Below are 23,961 nucleotides of genomic sequence, written 5' to 3'. Positions count from 1 at the left end.
TGCAACCAACATTTTAGGTACCAAAGAAGAAATGATATGCGCTTGATGTTTTGTTTGTAGAAGTTGGGTTTTTAGCTTGATTGTAATTTTTAATATTTTGAAGGTTGTTTATTTTAAGAATTTTAATGAAACTATTTTATGAATTTTTGTCTAAGTTTCAGTTAGAAACTTATTATTAATGACTACGGTCAAACAAAAAAAAAGTCCTATTTTTCTAAAAAGATATAAATAAATATATTGCCTTGGATTAAAATCCAAAGCATTACAAGATTCGTTCTTGATCCTTAAAAGAGTATTTGGCTGATAGGTTTAAAGTGACAAAAGCATATCTATGAATTAAAGAAGTGTACATGTTTTTGAATAATGTAAAAAGGGAAAAAGATAAAGATATAGAAAAAAAAAGACACAAGTGTGCTAAAAGGTAAAATCTATTAATCCAAGTGAGTTTCATAGTTCATTATTTTAACGTTTCCGATAAGATACCATAGATATGCTCATTTAAAACATATATCTCTAATAAAATTCACATTTCCAAACTTTTCCAAAATTGTCAAACTTTGAAAATGATCAAATCGCAAATATGTTTACATATATAAGTTCACAAGGATGGTCAAAGACACATTAACAAAGTGTGTAATGCGGCAACATGAGACAAAAGGTACCCGTTTTGTACTTTGGGGTGGCCACGACACACACACACACACACACACACACACACAGATATATATATATATATATATATATATATATATATATATATATATATATATATATATATATATATATATATATATAGAGAGAGAGAGAGAGAGAGAGAGAGAGAGAGAGAGATGGAGGGGAGTACCTCTTCGATGCATGGTGAATCACGCATGTGAGAAAGAGCTTTGTCGAGAATATCGTTTCGGTACCTGATCCTATGAGTATGTTTCAAAACAAGCGTCAGTCCATGATGGGAGATAGATAGTGGGAAGAGAGAAATTTTTGTGTGTTGAATAGTGGTAGTGGATTTGGAGTAAAACCAAACCCAATTATTTACGGCTTGAGCCATGCGTAGCTAACAAAGTTTTATCCCGACTTTATTAGAACTTTTAGCCGATCCCAAATATTATAAAGCTATCTCGCCTCTCAAAAAATACTACGCATATGATAATACATCCTTCCCAATATATATGTCATTCCAACGCTCTAACAACATAGTCTTTTGTAAACATCATCTCAACAAGTACATTTCCTAAAAAAAGTAAAAAAAACTGACGACTCTCAAGGTCCATTTAGTTTTCTTTACAATATAATTTATATTTGATTCCATTCAAATCTCAAAAACTATCGAAATGTATAAGATCAGAAAAAACACAAAATCATGGCATGAGACTTGCCATAAAGCTCAAGTGAGATAACATATTCATCTATATTTTCATACTTAACAAACATTCACACACACATACTCAATCCAAAGAGTACAAACATCAGTTGAATTAAATTTAAATAGCAAACACCATCTCCTAGGTTGTTATATGTTATTAGTAACTAATATTTCTTATTATTTTGAATTAAGTTCAAAATACCAATTTCATGATTTTAGGGACAATTCAAAGTTACACATGAATTTACATTAGCATGAGAATGATGTTTTTACGTTCAAGAGAAGACAAAAAAATATTTTCTTTTTGTCACATGAGAGAAAAAGAAAAGAAAATGGAAAGCAAAAATAAAAAATAAAAAAGAAACTAGGTTATAATAAAAGATATTCCTACAACATCCTCTAACACTGGTGTAGAGAGACAGACAGATCTCATGCACTATCACAAGATCTCTCATGTGGTTATCTCCTAACAGGGCCGTCTTAACAAATTTGTTGGCCCTGTTTAAATTTTTAAGGATTCACAAAAAATTTAAATTTTGGGCCCCAAAAACCTAAATAAGACACTAAAAAGAAAATTATTAACAAAAATCACCATATGGGGAAAATTATTAACAAAATCACCATATGGGAGTTGAACCCACAACCACATGCACAACCGAAAGCAAGCGTGCCACTGAAGCTCTGGGTCTTGTTTGAAATTTTATTCGCATTAACTATATATAAATACTAATTAAGTGCCTAACATATAAAAAAAAATATGTTTCGGGCCCCAAAAAAATCGAGGCCCGGTGGCATAGCCCAGCCTCGACGGACTATGGGCCGGCCCTGTCTCCTAACTTGATAAAAACATCCGCACAATAGTATCCTTCTCTGAGAACATGGTGAAAAGAGATATCTCAATCCTTTACCGAATAACACCGAATTATCTCTAAGAGGTTAACATAATGATAAAACATTTGTGTTTCCTACGCAAAAGATATGGCTGGTATAATAACTATTGAAAATAAGTTTCTTGAAGCATGATTCCCAACAAGGAGTAATTCATGTTAAGAGCGCTTGGAAAAATATGTTTGTTTTCTTACTTAAAAAAGCAAATATTTTAAAAGATTTATAAATAAATAAATACATACATATCACAATTATATTTTGTAAAAATGTAAAGGTTTATATTTGATTTGTGAAAATTTAATTTCAAAATTTACAAGCTCATAATTTTTATACTATTTTGATACTTTCTCATTCGGATCACTCTTTATATTTGTTGTCTTGAAGGAGTGCAAGTCCTTTTGTTATAGTCCAACAACCGTCAGTTTATTATTACTAGACCTTGCACTCGTGCTGCCGCACGGGTCATATTGATGGCAAACAAAATATTCAATTATATTGTTAATTCATAATCTATTTGTGCAAATACAATGTTAAAAATAATAATACAACTTTAAAAAAGGGAACAAATCATGCTGGTACATTACGAAAAATATCCTTGTAAACAACATTGTATTTAGGATGATTTGAATGATTCAAAAATTCGCGGCAATCTATAATATGAGAACCATCTCCACCATATACTAACAAATACAGGTGTTTCATTTGTTGAAACTGACATTAAATATATCGTAGTTTGTCCACAAAGATTAGTTTTCAATAGTTGTTCGAAACGAATATCTTAACCATTTTGGATACTCGGCGCTACATAGGGAAACATAGAATTATGATTTGAATAATAAATAACTTGAGATCAGTTATGAATTGACTATGGGTAGACGTCGAAAAATTTCCTTTCCAGGAGAAAAAAGGCAAAGTTTATTTGAATGCATTTTGTGCCTTGTAACTGCAATCTTGGTTTAACAGTCACCACAATTTAAGATATTAGATGCACTGATGGATAAGATAACATGATTTCTTAGATTATCTTGCAGTGAATAATTGCATCAGTTCTTGCTTCTTGAAAAATTAGAATATTAGCTATACGTAACAGATATGAAGTTAAGATTGATGGTAATAATGTCATAAGCAATGAGATTATAATAAGGTATGTTGTTCATAGAAGGTTGCTCGGAATGATAACATAATAGAGATCAGTCAGCAATTTACTATACTAAGATGTCAAATAGCGTCCTGTTCAGCATTAAGTGACAAAGTTTAGCAGAAAATATTATGTGTACTGTAACTACTATGGTTTAACAGTCACCAAACTTTAAAACATAAGCTGAACTGATCGCATGCATTTTGTAGATACAATGAGTTGCAGTGTAAGGTTTTAATCTAATGATTTTTTTCAATCGTATAATAGAGTATGTTGCAGAGAAAATATATTGTCAGTTATCGCTTCACAGAGATTTAGTAAATTAGTTATACTTAACGGATATGAAGTGGTGATACCAGTGTAACTAAATGTGGACCTTTCAATACTCGTGCTCTTTTTCTCTTCAGATTCAAGTAACTATAACTGTGTGCACCTTCATTAGAACCTACAAATTAAAAAAAAAAGTTTAGAACATCAAAAGGTAAGAATAAAAAAAAAAGTTCAGAACAATCAAAAGGTTTATGTCATTAGATAACAAAATTATAAATGTTCAATTCAGTAGTGTTAGAAGTAATGAAAAAATAAACAAACTAACCTAACAGGATAAACTCCATTCTTTCTACTGGACATGCCAACAGACATGGGTAAATGGAGTATATGAATTAAGTAATAGTAGTTTTAGCACGTTCTATTATAATCACAATGAAACAACTTTTTTATAAGCACAATGAAACAATTGTTCCCCATCTGCAAAATGTGTAGACAAAATTTTATCAAATAAACAATAAAAGATTAACAATCACAACATTCTTATGTCTAGTCCATCTCAAGGAAGTTTGAAAATTGAAAAAACCAAAGAAGACACAATCAAAATAGATAGTTAACTGAATCAGATGCTACAGGAAATTTATTTGCAAAAGAATGAACACCGGATATCACACAACCATGATTAGAGAAACAGATTAGAGAGAACATACATACCTTCTATTAGTTTCTTTCCTACGGACAACATAATTCAAAGTTATTTAATTCCTCAATGATTCAGTTACTCTCAATTTCACAGCAAATCATACCATAAAAGATAAAGAATCACAGACAAAACAATAGTTGTAACAAATAAAAGCTAAAAAAAAAAACTTAAATATAGATGATAGCATCAGAAGAGGCATTGGTCTGTTTTCATAACCGCAACCACCACCTGAATTCTTCAACCTGCAGTGGGAAGGGTGAATTTCGTGTTTGTGATTGTGATTTCTGGTGATGCAATTTCACAAAGGTGGGGTCGAAAATTAGGGTTTTCCAACACTTACTTACATACCTGAATCGAAGAAAAGATCTTATAGGAAGAAACGAAAGTACATCAAGGATGAGATCGCTAGAGAGGATCGAGGGGACTGCCGGCGATGGAGTCATTGTCATGGCGGTGATGGTAATGACGTGATGAAAGTTGACCGCGACGATGATTTGTTAACGATGACGACGGTGACGATTGGTTAGTGATGATTGTTTGGTTACTGCACTGATGGTGTGGATAATGAATGATGATAGTGAACAGAGAAGTGAGAGAGAGGGAGATGGAACAATGAAAAAAAAATAGTGTATTGAAGTTGAAAAAAAAAAAGATGACACAGATAAAGTAAAAGAGATGGTTTATTTCGATTTTCATATATAAGCATCAGATTGACTATATCATTAGTTGTCGACATGTTTGAACAATAAACAAATTTTTGAAAAAAGTTACTGTATGAAGGGAAAAAATGGTTGAAAATCACAAACTTTTGGGTTTAGATTGCGAAGGAGAAAAAAGGGTTCAAAACCGTTTGGAAAGAAAGGAAAAAGAATTAATTGGTTTTTAGAAAAGGGAGTTTAATGTTGGATATCATGTAGTGAAGCCAAATGATATCACAAAAACAGTAAGTGGCTTGGTGGTCAAAATGCTTTGAAGTAACCAATATGTCATGGGTTTGAATCTTGGAGAGAATTTTTTTCATAAATATTTTTCAAAACCCTCAAAAAAGGCAGGAGGACACAAAGGTAATTGTGATATATAAATTAGGTTTAGGGTTTTCATATTAGGCATGCATTGTGAACCTTCGTATTACAGTTAAAACTCTATAAATTAATAATGTCAGGACCGGAGAAATTTATCAGGACCGGAGAAATTTATTAATTTAGAGAGTTATTAATTTATCGATAAATTAATAATTATTAATTTAAAGAGTTTTTAAGTAATTATACTGTACATGCCAAACAAAAAGGCAAATTAGTCTATGTCTCTTAGAATTACTACATACCAAACAAAAAGGAAAATTAGTCTATGTCTCTTAGAATTACGTTGCAGCGAACCTTGGGACTCAACGTAAATTAGTAACTACTGTGTTCATATGCATTGGAAATCAATAATGACTTTTAAAGTACAATAAATGTAAACAAGAGGAACAAATATGTTCAATGAATTCTTAATATATATTTTTTCAATTTCTATGAATTATTAATTTATGATTTTCTTGGGACCGAAAATTATAAAGGGATCTTTCGAAAAATTATTATCTTATTATTTTATCGAGTTTTTCAATTTTTTACATTGGCCCAAGTCGGGACCGGACAAATTTATTATTTTAGAGAGTTTATTAATTTACCGAGTATTAAATTAAAGAGTTTCTACTGTATATATTAAGATTATTATTATTATTATTATTATTATTATTATTATTATTATTATTATTATTATTATTATTATTATTATTATTATATGCTAGAGTCCAAATGAAAAATAAAGAAAAATATTTGAAACCATGTCCACACTGAAATGAGATGTCCGATGAGACCAACATAGTTTTATCTGATCATAAATAAGAAAGGTTCATCTACCCTGTTATATATCTGGAGAAGCATGATCATCACCCCTTCCATACTTTATTTTGCTTGTACCAACAAGGTCGACTTCTTGTGTTTTGTTTATAGCTATATCATGAGAAGCAATAGCAACCTTACCATTATCTTTTGGATCAAAATGGTTTAATCCATGAAAGGAAAAAAAATACATAACATATGTTAGGTTCATAGCATGAAATATTAAAATTAACGCTTGTATGCCTATTAATGGGAATTAATTAGAAAAACAAGTACAATTTTTCCCATAAGTGTAACTTAAAATGGTAAAAGTTGTCTCGAGAGATATTTGATGTGCTGAGGCACGAGTTGACAACAATATCTCTCGTCTAAACATTTAATGTGTGATTTTCGCCGCTAGAATATTTCAAAAAAAAAAATGAAAAGCAGGAATGATAATTCTTACTTGAACCAACTTCACGACCTTGCTTGTTATCCTCAAGGACATAAGGAGGATTTGTTTTGACCCCATTCAGTTCCTCAATGGATGAAATTGCTACAATAAATTATAACCAAGCTCACTTAAATTAATTAGAAAAAAATCCATGAAATTAAATCATTTGACATCATTAATTAATCAAATCAAACATATACTTAGTAAGAAGATGTACGCATACCAGCAGGGTTAATCTCTCCTCCATTTTTCAAGATATTATCTACCAATTTATTTACGACGCCAACTAAAGATGTGTCAATTTCTTTTAGTTGATCATATTGGTAGCTTTTAATATCTTCCTCAATTTTTTTCAAATCTAATTTTTATTTTCCTCTTGATGACCTCTTCGGCGCCATTCTTACTCAGGATAATAGTAAGAAAATAAAGAGAATAAAAAGTTATGATGTGTTTTTTTAGAGGAAGTTATGTGATGTTTTAAGTCTTGATTTATGTGTTATATATACAAATAAAATATGGGGTTGTTGATTTTGATAATGGTTGATAGCTCATACCCTATTGTTTTATAGAGTGTGGCACCTAAGACATATATTATTTTAATTCAAGTCATTTTTTCATATTAAATTCACTTAAATATACTTTTCATGTCACTTTTCCTTATTTGATTATTGAGACCAAAAAATGCAACTTTTTTTATGGGGATAAAATATGAAAGTTTGTAATTTAGCCACTCATTATGGTTTTACCCGACTCAATAAAACAGTCAATGCAGTTGATAATTTTGTAGGGATGAAAAAATATAGTTAGCCATTGATTATTTTTAAATGAATTTAAATGGACTCAATTTGTCTAACTAGTATTCATATTTTACATAGATTTTTCCTTCTATTATAATTTATTAAATGGTCGTTCGAATATATCAGCTCAAAGGATAGATCTTGATTTTGTAACATCAAAGGGATAGAGTTTCAATCTCATATGAGACAGTTGTAATATTGTCAATTAGTGTCACTATTATTATTGAAATTTTGTCTTTCCTAATTTTTACTTTTACTTACAAAAAACAGCTGTAATATTTATTTTTTCTAACAAATTCCTTGTTAGCATCTTACTTTTTATAAATAATTTTTTTTTTGCTCTACATTTATTTATTTATCAAGGAAATGTTATTAAATAAAATTGTTTTCTTTACAATAAATTGAGTATATTAATTTGACACCATTCATATATTATCAAAAATAATAAAAATAGTAAATTTGGATTTGATCACATAATAACTGTCACATGCATTTGCAAAAACAATTATGTCAAAAAAGAGTGTCATTTTCAACTTTCAATATAGTTTTAATTGATTTTTTCCGTCGTAGAGGTGCTAGTTTATTAGTAAGATTTTTGTCTTATAAGGACAAAGTTCAAATCCCCGCTTAAAAAAGAATAATTAGTTTTATCTTTTATTTATTTATAAATTAAGAGCTCTTAAATTAATTTAGATTCGTTACACATTAGGGATGACAAAACGGGTTGGACCCGTCGGATCGGTCCGTTTATCCCGCCTATTTTAACGGAGTAGGTTGAGATTTTGAACCCGCCATTCGTAGGGTGCCCGCCCTGCATAACCTGCTAAAAAACGGGACGATGTCGGGTCGGGGCGGGTTGGCCCGGCGGACTTAAGCAAAAAAATTAAAGACTGCTTATTGTTATTGCTTAATATTTACTTTTTTTTTTTGGTGTGGATTTAGACATTGAATCCAAGTTTTGTTTTTGGATTTGAGTATTTTCTTATGGTTTTCTTGTTGGTTTAATTTTTGTTGGTGGAGATTTAAACATAGAAGCCAAGTTTTATTTGAGTTGTTGGATTTGAGACTATTTCATTAAGGTTTTATGATTTTTTTTTTTTTGCTTTAATGGATCATGGATGTTTGAAGTTTAGTTTTATATATTTATTTTTTTGAATGGTCTTTAATTTTATGTTTTTTTTTGTAGTGAATTTTATGTTATTTTTACACGTTTTTGTGAATTTATCAATTATTTTAAAAATAAAAGAAAGTTGACAGGGCACCCCGCCTATCCGCCATAATATGGGGCGGGGTGAGATTTTTTTTTGCCGTAAAACAGCAAAAAAAATTATAGCTTTCTTTAAGTCAAATCCTAATATTTTTTTATTATTTCATTTGCCGTACAAGCCATTGTATTATTACCTAATTAAAGAAATAAAAATCAATAAAAACAAAGAGTAACATAATAGTCTTATGAACTTGGTGTCACCGTCAATCAATTCATATATTATATCCTCCTGCATTTAGCGTAATAAAGTTTTGCGCCAATTGACAAATCAATTTCATTTCAAGCTCATGCAAAATAAATTCTCATTAAAACCGAATGGTTCTCATAATTATGTGATATCTTGCCACCATTATTGCATTTCTTATAGCTTTCTTTCCACATGCTAAGGGAGCTCTTAGTCTCATCAGATCTTATGATGATAGTGTGAGAATTGTTGTATTTTAATTGTTTTAGTGATTTAATAAGATGGAATGTGAATATGTGTATTCATACTTGAATCCTAAAAATTATGCTTGAGTTCATATGTTCTTTATGTTGAATGTATATCTTAACTTCCAGTGACTTTTTGGTCGCCTGCATCCTTGTGGCGTAGACGTGCAGGTTGAGGAAGCTTGATCGGCGTGAGTTCCCGAGGACGGCGTGATACCTATCCTCCTTCTTTGCTTATGCTTTTGGAGTCTTAGTAGTCATGCTCTGAATAAGTGTCGGGGATTTATTTTACTTGTTGGATTTTATGTTTTAAAGAACCATGGAGTTCTTATGAGGATGTATATGAGATTTTGAGAATCATGACTTTATGTTGTTTTATGTTGAGATTCCGCTGCAACTGTTTATGAATTATAATAGTTTTTGATTGTTTTGGATTAATGGTGAAGTAGCATCTTGAACCTTGTGATTATTTGTTGACTTTATTATTAAATATCGTATGTGGTGTTTGAGGGTGTTACACATGTGAATGCGTTCCGGCCCCTTTTTCTCCATTTTTCCATCCTTTTGGTGTTTGCTTTCATATAAGATGTCTTGGGACCTGGAAATATAATTCTTCCCTATGTAAAGTCTTTTGATGCTCTTGAATCTTCATTCTTGATATTCCCAATGTCTTCACAAATCTTCGGATGGTCTTGCTTTGCAGATTTGCATGATTTCAAAAAGCAGGTGCGGGGCGGGTGTAAGCATCCCCCACCCCCCCCCCCCACCCCCCCCCCCCGGTACTAAAAATCCAAATTTCAACCACACCTGCACCCAGTTAAATCGGCTTTTCTCTGTTAAATTCGGGACAGGGGCGGCTGGGTTTGGCGGGGGCGGATTTTGTTGTCATGTATACACCCACAACTTTCAACAATTAATGCTTAAGTTGATACAACCTTTATTAACTATTACATGCCAAAAAAACCGTTTTTATGGTTCATTTAATATCTAATGAATATGATCTATATAGACCAAAACATCAGTTATTGAATGAACATTAAAAATGGTTTTTTTATAGGTCAGATAGATCAATTATTGAACGAACATAAGCCATTAGAGGAGTTTTTTATAAGTAATTTTTTGTTTATAATATAATGACTGGACGAAATGCTTCTGTAAATGTATGAACCACATTAAAAATACTTGAATCAAAACATTTAAGCCATTAGGGAAGGGAACGAGGAGGAAGAAAAATCAACTAGGCGAAATGGGATAAAGTGTGTATGCCTTTAGAAGAGGGAGGTTTAGGTATAAAAAAATTTGAGGGTTTTCAACAATGCCCTCCTAGGTAAATGGGAGTGGAAAATTAAGAATGAGAGATTTGGTCTTTGCCAGGGCCGGTCCTTTAAATTTAGATGCCTTGAGCGAATCATGAGACGGTTCGTTATAAACAAAAAATTAACAAAAAATACACAAGGATAAAAGAAATGAACCGGAAAGATTATTGCACATTTTCATTTGATAGTGTGAAAGAACACGAGTATGGATCTTTGAAATGTGAACCAACTGACTCTAAACTAGGATTCCTGCTCCAAAGTCTACACTCGACACTTGAGAATTTATTAACTAAAGAGAACATGTTTTACACAATAGCACACATTGATCACAATTCAATGTTTATATTCATAAACCACTATAAAGAGACTTCTTCTTCTTCTTCTTCTTCTTCCTCCTCCAAGAAATCGTTTGATTTTTTACTATTATATTTATATAAAAAAAATTGTATGACTATTAAATAAATAAATGGATCATTTGGTACCTACTCTTAAGAGACTATATTATATCTATACGACACCAACACTTATGATTTTGAATGTTGTCGAATGTCAATGACTTGTGTTAAAAAAAATTGAGATGGAGAGATTAGAGATTCAAAATTAGATAAACTCGGGTAAAATAATATGAGTTTAGAGTGTTAATATATAAGACCTAAAAATCACACTCTTATATTTTTCATACTTCATATCATTATTCTAATTTTAGTGCCCCAATTGTTGGCAAATATTTTACATAATTTAAATAATATAAAATTCTCTTTAACACACACACACACACACACACACACATATATGGTGCCCCTGAAAGTATGGTGCCCTGGGCTACCGCCCCATCTCTGGTCATTGCTATAGATATAACACAAGAGATGGGGTGATCAACAAAGGGGGTGGAGGTAGTTCTATTTGGTGGAACGATGTGTAATGTAGATGTAGGCGTTCGAGAGACAAGTATTTATTCAGTAAAAGATGTGTATAAGAATCTGATGACAGGATTAATTGTCTCGTCAAATCCATCATTGGCAAGGGCTTGGCATAAATCTATTCCGTCAAAAGTGGCATGCTTAGCTTGGAGACTATTTCAGAATAGAATTCCTACAAAAGATAACCTCTTTAGGAGAGGCATCATTGGTCATGGTTCCCTTAAGTGCGTGGGATATTGCGGTGTAGAAGAATCAGTTTCTCATCTTTTTTGCGAGTGCCCAGTAATTTTGCAGGTATTTGTTATGTTGTCTGTAAGTGGTTAGGGGTTTCCACGGCATTTCAAAAAGAAAGCTTACTACATTTAGATCAATTTGAAGGTCTGGCCGACAGCGGTAGAGTTTTGTATAACAGAGTCGGTGTGATTTGGTTCGCATGCATTTGGAGCATTTGGAAGTGAAGGAATGAAAAGATGTTCCAAAACAAAGATATTTGCTTGGATAACATGGTTGAGCTTGTGAAAACGAAGAGGCTTGAAGGAAACCTGAAATCACTCACTTATTTTCCCTACGTTAATTTTTTTCAATTTGGGAATAAGAACAAACTAGACGATCCACCCGTGCTGCCGCACGGGTCATATTGACGGCAAATAGAACATTCAAATAAATAGAAAATAATGTGCTTTTGGTGCAAATACAAAGTTAATAGTAAACATACAATAAAAAAAGGAGTTCATGTTGGTACATTGCGGAAAATTTCCTTGTATACAACATTCGAAGTGCTATCCATTCTAACACCATTCTCATCGGTGATTAGAATCTTCAGACCACTCCTTGAGGTGCATTTAATATGATAGTTGTGCTGGTGCATTTTTTTATGCTTGAGAGTGCCATAAAATGAGTAGTTGTGCTGGTGCATTTTTTTACGCTTTCCCTGAACATTCTTGATCTAATTGATGCATTTGAACATTACCATTTTAAATGTGCCTATGTAAAACGAATTCTTCACACCTTTATGATAAGCTTGATGATTATAATCTTGGTAACAGATTTGAACTATACGGTAACACAGTGAAAATATGTTTCTAAATAGCGGTGATTTTACACTTAATAATAACACAGTCGGAAAATTGAGGAACTTAATGTTGATCTGCAAGTGAAGAATAACAACACATTTAACATATGGTTCTAAAAAATGGTGATTTTACAGTGAAGAACAAAACAATAAAAATCTCGTCCTAAATAGCTGTGATTCTGAATAGCGGTGACTATACATCGAACAATGACACACCGTAAAAATGTCGTTCTAAATAGAGGTGATTCTAGATTGAATAATAGCACAGTAAAAAGCAGCTTCGTAATCGCAGTGTTTCTACAATTGATCATAACCTGTACAATTTGTAAAATCATCTATTAGTGAGTATATCATATTATAATTACGGTTGAAATCAACACTGTCACATTTTGAAGTCACTTTAAATCAACAATTATAAAATGATTTTACGCTACATTGTATATAGTTCAAAATAGAGCAGCATATTTTCATAATAAGAAAATGAAGCGAATTCAGAAACTCCATATCCTTCTTGTCAATTTCTCATGCAGTATAACAAAAATGTCCTAGAACTATAAAGCCTATGGAAGAAAGGAGGGAAGTCTCAGAGTCTACAATAATTTGTCAATTCCTTTTGTATCTATGAAAGTCTAATGTTAATCTGATAAATTGTCCTAGAACTATAAAGCCTATGGAAGAAGCAGATCTAAGCATCAATCTGATAGTGAATTGTTCTGATTTTCATAGTGAATGATCTGATATCATAATAGAAGCAGATCTAAGCATCAATTGGATACATAAAAACTCAACTTCATATGGACAAAATAATGTTACAGACCTTGTGTCATGGTTTGCTATTGTTCAATACAATTGGATATAATTGGATATATGAGTAAAAGTTCTTTCTAGTCCTAGATAGTAGCAGAAAGAAATCATTGATTGTTAGTAAACTCAAGTATTTCAGAAAAATCCTAAACAGAAAACATAGCCAGCCCAAAAAACAACAAAACATACACAAAATTGACAAAACATTGTGTTAGACTAACTTTGCGGATGATTCTATATAACCTACATAATTTCAATTTTAAATACCTAAGATTTATAGAAATATAATCAAGTAACAATCACATTCACGAACGTATAATGTCAATGAAGAGAAGGAAAGTAATGTATCAGGACCTTGCCATTCTCCTTTCAGGTTTAACCTCATTTAATCACATAATCAAGGAAAATAGTCAGCAAACAACCCAAACCAGGGGCTTAAATTCTCGCAAATGAAACTCCGTAAAAAAAGAAACTAAGCTCAAATTACCAAACTAAAACACGGTTTCACAAACATAAATAAATGTTCACACCTGCAACAAAGTAAGTTGTGCAGAAAGTGTAGTGGTTTCAGTCTGCAGAGTTTGAACCTTGTGTTCTAGCTCCGAAATGTATCGCATCTTGCTCCTAATGGCACAACAAAATCTTGGTCTCCGCTGTCATAATAATTTAACACATGATTAGCTTCTTAGTAATCAGAGGATTTCAAGAGAAATGATCAATAGAGATTTGGAAGCCTGATAGTGCGTAAAACTTGTAAGAAGTCGTTTTGATAAAAGATGTAAAATGAATAATAAAGTTTAGTATCTATAGGGACAAATCACCTAATTAATTTATAACTAACTTATTGATATTAACATAATTAGCATTCTGTAACATAGCTTACTATCAAAATGTAAAATTAAATAGCCAATTGGTCTCTTTTGTTGAAATTAATTACCCGAAAACCCATACTGGAATATGATTTTGAACAATCCATCTGAGAATTGGAAGCATATTAATGTTAGGATATGTATCACTGTAATTTAAAACACTGCAATAAAAAAAAGTGCAGATCAGACATCAGATCACTAATGAAATTAAGAAAAAAAAGACATATATATTATGATTATAGCAGTCAAGTTGAGTTGTCCTAATCAAAATACCAACATAACAAAACACATCATAAAGCATGTTAGCTTTCCAAACATGACATTGTCCCAATCAAAATACCAACATAACAGAATAAACATAAAAGACATAAAAATTATGAACAAAATGAGTTGTACACTCTTTGCAATTTGCACGCATGGGAAGAGAAAAAAAAAATAGAGAAAGAAAAGTTAACAATAAAGAACAAAAGTAATAAGTGGTTAATGAGATAAGAGTCTAATTGAGGTGGTTAAAGAGAGAAGAGTCCAATGAGTGAGAGAAAATATGTACGATGAAGAAAGGATGAACAGTTTGAGATCATCAATGTCTGTGATCAATTTCGACGTCGTTGATTAGGAGGATGAGCAAGTTGAGATCCAATTGTTATAGGGAAGTCACTTCTGATTGCTTTAGGGTTGAATCCATGTTCAACCATGAATAAAATAGAGAGTTGAGAGTGATGAAAGAATGTGAGGAAGAGCTTTTTCTGATTTTACCTCATCGCTTCCTTTCAAATTAAGCTCCTTTTCATCACACACCAAACTAAAATCTGCCACAATTTCACCAGCAAAATATGAACTTAGTGATGATTCAAGTTCTGCCTCATATAAGTATTTAGTAAACAACTGCCTGCCAGTAATAAGCATGGATATAACTAAAAACAAAAACAATTATCCTGACTGATGAAGATTTTCTTTTATATTTTGAGTAATCTATGCCAAGTGGACCTTTATTGACTATAGGTTTTAGGGCTCAACTTGAAGCAACCTGAATAAGTTTATTTTAGAAACAAAAAAGAATAAATTGCAAAAATGTAGTGCACTGTAAAATGCAGTGAGCCTTGAATTGGCGAAAGTTACAAACATGTATTTTTAGTCATTTTAGGATAAAGGAGGAAAATGCTATAGTGCAACAAATTAAGCAACCATTGTTCACCTTAGGCCTCTCCATCCTATAACATAATCACCAAGCCTTTCTTGATTGCTGCATTCCCTTCTGCATCTTCTACAACAAAAGTGCATGGCAATATCAACTTTATCCACTTCATGCCAGCGTGAGTCTCCAACACGAACCATCACAAATCTAGTTTAGAGCAATGTCGTCGTCAGACATCGATGATTCGGTGCAATAGAAACTCTTGTGCCCTTACAAATTTGGAAAAAAATAGATGTTACGAGTGGAAAATGAAGAAAACGTAAACAGTAGCCACCATTGGTGAAAACATATAAAGAAAACAAAAATGCAACCTACGAATTTAATTGGAGTAGAAAATGAGGTGGAAAATGATGAGACTCAAAATTAAATTCAATTCATAGAAAGGATGTGAAAGAGGTCATCACCATCGCGAAAACCTCACCTTATTTTATTCTATGACTCTAAAAACTTAAACATCAAATAAGAACTTTTTCAGCATAAATTATTGTTAAATTAACAACACATGAAATATTGTTGGAGCCTTACAAATACAGGAACAACAGAATAAATAAAACATAAAGGAAAAAGGATAGAAGTGCAATAAATCAGAGATTATGTAGATTCAGCCTAAAATTATGAAAGGTTGGAGGGCATAACATATCAAATAACAACATATTAAACAGAAAAACCTCTCAAACTCTGTTGTAAGAGCTTTACTGACACTAATATGCTCCAATTGTTATGTTGCAAAAATTGAGGGAGATATGAAGGAATTAGTGAAAGAATGAGCAACATCCTGGAATTAGTCAGAGAATGAGCAACATGAGGAATTACCTCCAATCCAAGCTGCGAATCAAGAATAATGAAACAACGCAACAATTAAAATTTCAATCAAATTTTCATGATATATTAATTTTTTCAAAAACTCAAAAGCAATAAATAATAAAAAATTGATTCATACCATTTTACCAAAGAGAAAACGTATCGGGTTGGAGTTGCGGTCAAGGATTGAAATAGGGTTAACAGACTTGATGAATCTCCTTCATCCATAGCAATTTTTTGAAATTTTGGGCCAGGATATTGACAGATTTGGTCTTCTCTCATCCTGGGGTGGCAATGATCTTCAGAGGAAGGTGGATTGAAGTGGAGGCAAAGGGGGTGAAAGTAATGGCAGGTTGGTTTCAAAATGTACAAACAACATACGGCGCAATCCCATCCCCTCATCGATACACTCTTTCACTTCAGAAAACAACACCAAAACAAACAATCAAAATATGAAATCAACATTTATATCAGATAACTTTCCAATGTCAAAACCAAAGAAAAATTAACAATTGAATTCGAATCGTCGCCAAAATGCAGATCTAAGCATCACCTCAACGTTTGAAAATCGAATCGTCGCCGAAATGCTATATCGAGGCATGGAAGAAATGAAGTGTTTAATATTTATGAAAAAGGCATGACAGTCAAGTCTAATAGTTATATATGTTTTCCCTTTTAATAATTTCAAAGAAATGTGTTTTGCATTGATTTAGAATTTAGACACTTAAATAGAGACTTGCAGTTTAGATATTCTACATGATTATGTTATAAAATGCAGAAAATTTTCAGCATAGTGTAGGTATGTATAAGAATCAAACAAAAATCAAATGAAATCCATGATAAGCTGAGTTGTGGATTGAAAAGTTAAATTTATTCATGAACTTCTGTTAGCTTCCATCAGAAGAAAAAAATGCACCTTTTGCAAAAGCTCCATCAGAAGAAATTTCAGCAAATCAATACTTAAATGTCTAAAATTAATTTTGAATAAATTGATTTCGGCCAAAAAAGAGTTAAATGTAAAGAGTATGTTTGAATATATTCATGTAATAGTGGCTTGAACAAATTCGAGGCTAAAAATCAATTGTAGAAGCAAAACTCAAAATTATAGCTTCATGTTAGAATCAATTCTATTGTTAAAAAAAGTTAGAATATATTCCAGATGCAAAATCGATTCTACTTGTCGAAATCAATATCAATTTTGCTTTCTCCAAATGTAGAACCAAACATATACTTAATATCGTTTTCTTATCCATATCCAGTAATAATGATCATAAAACTGACCTCATATTATTAAACAAATGACACATTTTTCAGCACCCTAAAGTATTATATAAAATTAAAGGAACAAACTTTATAAAACAACATTGTTGGATAAACACATTCCAGAAACCAGACGATACAAAAAATTAAAAAGAAAACTACCTGAAGTTAAAAAACAGTCCAAAGGCAAAAAGTGGCCAGAAGTAAAAAGGAGGGGGCCAATGAAAAGAAGAGAAAAAAAAGAGTGAAATGAACTAAATTATCTTCAAGAAATGAGAGATGCACAATATATACAATTCCAATCAATTATAGTTAGACAAAAGTAGGTTAAACCGAAAGGGACCAATTGGGGTTTCAATGTTCATATCAGTGTTCTTGAATAACAAAGATTAATTGCATAAGAGTGAAGACAGAGCATAAATCAAAAATCAAACAGACATAACAGTGAGAGTGAGAGAGAGAGAGAGAGAGCTAACCGAGTTTGGTAGATCGAAGAAAGAGATCGGAGATCGTGACTCATGAGGGAGGCTTTAGTGGAGAAAGAGAGAAGAAGCAGCCATGAACATGGGTCTCCAACGATGGTGAGGTGCAAGGTGAGTTGGGGTTTGAAATCAATTGCAGAGAGGGTTGGAATTTGGTGTTGAATGAAATGGAAGGGTGAGGAAATGGCCAAAGCTGGTGCTGCCACAGGTGATGGTGGTGATACGATGGAGTTACACTATGGTTCTAGCGGCGGGAGTGAACGATGGCAATTGGGAGAGAAAGGGGGGTAGATGACGAACCGTAGGTAGAGAGAGAGGAGGGTTAGGTCAGTCATGGTTCCCAATGAATGCTTGCTATACCCAGTATTGAAAATAGATGACATTAAACTGTTGGCATTTACAATTTACAATGAGATAGAATGATTTTGAAATTTGAAGCATGATTTAGCGCGCTAGCTTACAGTAAGGTGAATTTGAAATTCAAATATGCCATTAAATGTGGTTAATGCTCAATTTTCCCGCTAGGGTTTTGCAATAGTTGTGTGCATTGTAGTTTAGGATTAGATAATAAGGATTAGGGTTTCTAATTTTATTCCCCCAATTCTCTTTTAATTTCAATAATAATTTGTTATTTAATTTTTTGATAATTGTAATATAATTTATAATTAAAATGACATGAAAATGACGTGTTAAATGATAAGTCATGTAAGCAAAGCCACCAAAGCTACATGCCATTAATGAGCATGCCACATCATTCTGAGGGGGAAGGGGGCCAAAAAATTTGTTGACTTTTTAAATAGGGGATCAAAAAACATGTTTTAGAAAAAGGGGTATAAAAAATTAACAATTTCGAAAATAGAGGGATCAAAATTGCATTTAAGCCATATTTTACTTGCATTCCTAGTGTACCTATTTCCCTTGACAAATAAGTATAATATATATAGATATCTTACCAAGCTCTCTCTTCTAAGTTTCTTAATTAGTGGTTTTCCTTTCTCTTGATATATTCAAAGATATTATTAGGTTCATTACAGTACATTCCTTGGTAACTCAATCTAGCTATAGTAGTACCAAAAATCTATTTGGTTATCAGTACACTCAATAGTCTGAATTTATTTTCTACAGCATAAACCTCATAACATTGCTACTTATACACATATACAACACCTTCAATACTCTGAATTTATTTCTTTACAATGCTAGTGTTGATCATACTTCCAATTCTTAAAATCAGACAAGTCAAACAAACGAAAGAGACAATAAAACTGAACCACCTCAAACTCTTGTCCTTGCAACTTGCAAATTAAAGACAAGTCAAACAAACATATAATGCCATAAATGCCAGAAAAGAATCAATTTACATTCAAGCACAATGATGTTTTTTTTTCTTCATTTCCAGGCTTCTTATCGACTCTGATCTTGAATCGATGCAGCTCAAATTGCTTCATTGCTTAGCATTTCATTTTCTGTTGCAACATCTTGCTGGAAGGAGTTAAAATGACCATGTTCCTCATTCTCATCAAAAGGCTCTATATAAAATTCAGGTGATGATTCTACCTCAGAATCATTCCTTTCCTTCAGTCTCCTTGATACAAGTGTCTTCAAAAAGTTCATCACTTGAACTGCATACATGAATGCAGTCAAAGGGTCTGCCATCTGCAATCAGCTTTACTCATCAGATAGAGAAGTTGGAAGCTTTACTACTCTAATGAAAGAAAGAACAAAAAACAACAATAAAGACTTCAATAGTGTTGAAAACAGCGTCACAAACACGACCATTTTCAAATGAAATATTGCAGAAAATATGTAGCACCGACATGTTGAACACTGACACATTAGTTTACATTTAATTACTTCTATTTTCTCAAAATCGCTACTAGTGTCAACGTGTCAATGTCTTTGCTAGTGCTTTATATACTTCCTAAAAGAAATAGATTTCAATTTGTTTTCCAAATGTAATATAATAAATTAGTGAAGGTCAAAATACAACAAGAGTACAAGACTAGTATAGTATAACAATGTGTGTGTATTCCTCCTCCTAGCAATTCCTAAAGAATAAAAAACTTATTGAAACTAACCCGAGTCATGTTTGGTGCAAAAACCATGGCAATGTTGCGTGCATTCATCTTATTCAGATGTTCTTCTTGTACAACATCAGCCATCAGATTGATAGTCCAGTTCAAAAGTGAAGCTTCAGTATGAGGTAACTGACTCGTCAGTTCGGCACAATCCTCTTCTGTTTGACATGTCATTACCTGCTCTGGAGATAAAGAATCCAGAACACCTCTTGGTAGCTCCCTAAACCAAGCCTTCAAGAATAAACGAAAACCAAATTAAATTATCAAAATTTGCATCAAGTACAGATATTAAAACTAATATTACACAATAGATGTGATAAAATAGATACGCAATAGAAAAGTGCATAGACAAACACGAATAAAATGATAATGCAATAGCACAAGTAGTATTTCACAACATGATGTTACCATGTATCATATCTTCTTCATTGTAATATTGTAATACCTTAATCAATCCTGCCAAACAATGTACATCAATGTCTTCTGGGACCACTCCTTTATTTAATTGATCCCTAAGATATTCCTCTTGTCTATTGTCTGCATTAATTCTGAAAATTCCCTCTGCCTGCATATTGTTTAAGTCAACTGTAAAATATTTAACCAAGCCGAAACATATAAATAGTCATTTGTAAAATGAATTTTTGACCAATTGCATATAGAGTGGTGAATTATGATGCAGGTTTTTGTTGGCTATGTAGCTCTGACACTTCATATTAAAGGCGTGTCTTGTGTTCGACACATCACCGACACATGTAGACATTCAATCACTTCCATTTTCTTAAACTATTATTGGTGTCTACATGTCAATGTGAGTGTTGTGTCGGTGTCTATGTCTTCATAGCTAGTTGCTTGTGACAAGTAAAAGAGAAGTTAATAAAGATTGTAGGGAATGAACCTGTAATCCTCCTTGAGCATACAAGTGTTCTTGCATTAGTAGTAAAATTGTTGGTACAATATTCCCTCTTGTGTCATATGATAATTTCATGGATTCCGTTGAAACTCCAAAAACAGTTGCACTACACATGTGAAAAACAAAAACAAAAGAATTCACCGAAAATCAGACATTCCATTAGTTGACATTAGTAACAACAAATATTGTACAAAGCTCTCAGAGCTTTGGAATTTCAATTTCCAAACTCTAAAAAGAGAAAATCAGCAAGCAATCCATCATGAAAATAGCCTAATGAGGGCCAAATGTTTATCTTGCAAAAATTATGGAACCATGGAGATTAAAATAACTACAAATTATTAGAAACTCCATGAACTTTCCAACCCAACAATTAATCCAATAATTGGTATCCATAGATAAGACCACACACGCGCGCACACAAACAGTCAAATCCTTAAGTACCAATGTGAATCTCTATGAACAAAATAAAATAACTAAAACAGTAATCACTATAGAAGAAAATTTACAAGCTTTATCCATAGAAAGTTACTTTTTTGTTTTTGTCTTAACTCTCCAGTTTCAAGAGGAAATGGTTTATGTAAATCCGAAGTTCAGTATGGAGGTTTCCAACCAAAATTCAAACTCGGTTACTCTAATCAATTCTACTTTCACTGAAACTCGTTAACCATTTGAGCTCAACAACTTGATTCAAAAAGAGTTACTACCTATGACTTATGACACAAAATACGAATGATTGAAAATTAAAAAAAAGATAAATTTGCTCTATAGTGGAGGATGTGTTCGGTGTCCGACAACGACACGACACCGATAAGACATCAACACATGTCATTTTCTCAAATAATTACCGGTGTCAGTGTCGTGTCTGGTGTCAATGCATGTGTCAGTGCTTAACAGTAGATTTGGCAACAAGTAATAGACAAGAACATGATAAGAAGAATGTAGCAACGAACCTACCTAGCACTGGGAGGTGTAGTGGGGACTTGAGGTACAAACTCAAGAGGCAAACCCAAGAAGCCATTAAACCTATCAAATGTGACATGTGCAAGATGGCGCACGTTAGTAGGATGACCAATTTCCATGGCAGGACCAGTGGAGCAAGAAACTATGGATTTCCTGAAAAGGGTCACAAGAATGGCCAAAAGGGATAGCTCTTGCTCTGTTTTTTCCCTCTTTGTTACAATGATCTCCTCTGCCTCACTGTCTGTGACAGTAGAAAAACTATTGTTCACTGCTACTGATAAAGAAGAAAAAGAAGAAGATGAAGAAGAGGGTGGTGAATGTGACGGTTGTTGTTGTTGTTCTTGGTCGGTAGTGTGAATGTGAATGGGATCAGAAGAAGAGTGTAGCACTTGAGCCATGGCTGAAGAAGAAGAAGAAGAAGAAGAAGAAGAAGGGGTTTTCTTGTTCTTGGAATATAAAGAAATGTTTATTGATGGTTTAAGAAAATAAGAAGAAGAAAAAAAAAAGTGATGATTTTGTTGAGGAAATGGTCAATTTTTATTATTGTTTTTGCGGGGAAAGTGGAGTTGGAGGGAAATGGTCAATATTGATTTTTTTGGTGAGCAGAATTGGAGGTTGATGTTGAATGTAAGAAACTGTATTTTAATTGAATGTTACGATTGGTTGAGAGAAATGATCCAAGTAATTTGGTTCAAGTGTTAGTGAATTTCATTGAAGATGAATTGTTTAGAAGAATTGAGTTTGATTTTAAGTTGAAACGTTTTTTGGTTTAATTTTTACTTACATTCCAGTCGAATTTCGGATTACCAAGACTTTTTTTTTTTTTTGAAAAAATTGGAGGGTTAACAAAAATATTGATTTATCACAATCCTAAACAAATTTAGACTTAAATGAAGTTTTTGTCCCCAATTTTGGTCCCTCGTTTAAATTTTTTGACTATCCAGTTTGAAGATGTGACAATAAATTATTCACTATATCTACTTGTATTATTTTAATCGATCTTCTTTCGATTATACATGCTTGATCACAACCCAATTTGACACCTTATTTTTTTAAGACTCTTAGCAATTAGGTTGTTCTTTTAATGTCATGTCATCTACTATATTCTAACCTCATCAAATTAGATGTCAAAATCGTATATTGGTCAAAATTTCTCAACGCAATTAGAAATAAGAAACCAAAATTGCAGTTTTGACAAAGTAAAGCCTAACGTTTAATATTAATTTTCTTTTTCAAAGTCTCTTGAACCATCTCTTTTATTTTATAAATTTGACTCCAAGATGGGATCGTTAAATATTCATTTTCCAGCTTGAGGATGAATATTTTTTGTATCAGTTAGTTTGGAGAGTTGGTTTTTTGTTTTGTGTTAGTTGTTCAAATAGCTTAACTTTTAGGATGACTTTTTGGTAAAGAGAAGTAAGTACATTAACCAAGTTGAATCATATGAATGAATAGCCTTGTGAATAAAAATCTAAATCTACGGTGTACTTTCTGTATTAAGGAAGAAGGTTAATTCCTTTTCATTGAACAAAAAGACTGTGTATTCCAATTAAATAATGGAATCAAGTATTCCAATTAAATCCCAATCATGCTGCATGGTTTTAAGATTTGAATAATTTCTTAGTTCCAGGTAGTTTTGATTGGATTTAATTAGTATTCTGAAAATATCCTTATTATTAAGCTTATTGGTCATGTTATCCTTAAAACTATACAAGAATATCCAAGTTCAGGTTCTACAATATGCTATAACATAAGACAGAACTTAAGCATAACTGACAGAAATGATAACCTTGCAAGCTCTATAGGAATTTTATCACATTTGTTGATAGGCAAGTCCAAAGGAAGGACCATCATAAAGCTTCTTTATGTGTACATCTTGTTTCAACAAAACTTAAGCATTTAGTCTTGTAAGTCAGCCACATATTTAGGGGTTGTGAACTGTCATAAAGTATTCACTATATCTTGAATCAGGCTTAAAAGGGCTTAAGCCTCATATCAAACTACATGAAAGTTGCCCCTTTTTCATGGGGATTTACCCAGAAACAAGATCGGACATTATTCCAATTCGTCTTCATTTTCGTGACACTATTCCTCAAGCAAGGCAGCCGATATGAATAATCGAACCG

General features: G+C 32.3%; 1 protein-coding gene and 1 long non-coding RNA gene across 6 annotated transcripts; both read right to left on the bottom strand.

Moving 5' to 3' along the window:
* Positions 1-12,042: 12,042 nt before the first annotated feature.
* On the bottom strand, positions 12,043-18,356 carry LOC146930033 (uncharacterized). 5 transcript variants are annotated; one of them, XR_015006263.1, is made up of 8 exons: positions 17,882-18,356; positions 16,285-16,562; positions 16,013-16,169; positions 15,345-15,553; positions 14,700-14,958; positions 14,218-14,310; positions 13,811-13,933; positions 12,043-12,790 (listed from the first exon to the last, which is right to left on the bottom strand). It is a non-coding gene; the product is annotated as an uncharacterized LOC146930033 (long non-coding RNA). The 5 variants fall into 5 exon arrangements; XR_015006261.1 differs by having other exon boundaries at positions 14,906-14,958; XR_015006259.1 differs by having other exon boundaries at positions 14,218-14,958.
* Positions 18,357-18,851: 495 nt separating this feature from the next.
* On the bottom strand, positions 18,852-23,717 carry LOC146930032 (rho GTPase-activating protein 1-like). Its single transcript, XM_085701693.1, has 5 exons — positions 21,830-23,717; positions 20,861-20,981; positions 20,411-20,530; positions 19,966-20,196; positions 18,852-19,543 (listed from the first exon to the last, which is right to left on the bottom strand). The coding sequence occupies exons 1-5, from the start codon at positions 22,231-22,233 to the stop codon at positions 19,322-19,324; spliced, it is 1,098 nt and encodes a 365-aa protein (XP_085557819.1). The 5' UTR covers positions 22,234-23,717; the 3' UTR covers positions 18,852-19,321.
* Between the last annotated feature and the right edge of the window lie 244 nt (positions 23,718-23,961).

This window comes from Medicago sativa, chromosome 4 (genome assembly GCF_051527215.1).
Source record: "Medicago sativa cultivar Bolivia chromosome 4, Bolivia_mono, whole genome shotgun sequence".
In the NCBI taxonomy this organism is placed as follows: Eukaryota; Viridiplantae; Streptophyta; class Magnoliopsida; order Fabales; family Fabaceae; genus Medicago; species Medicago sativa.
Note: the sequence above shows the minus strand (reverse complement) of the source record. Positions and strands in the feature narration are given on the sequence as shown.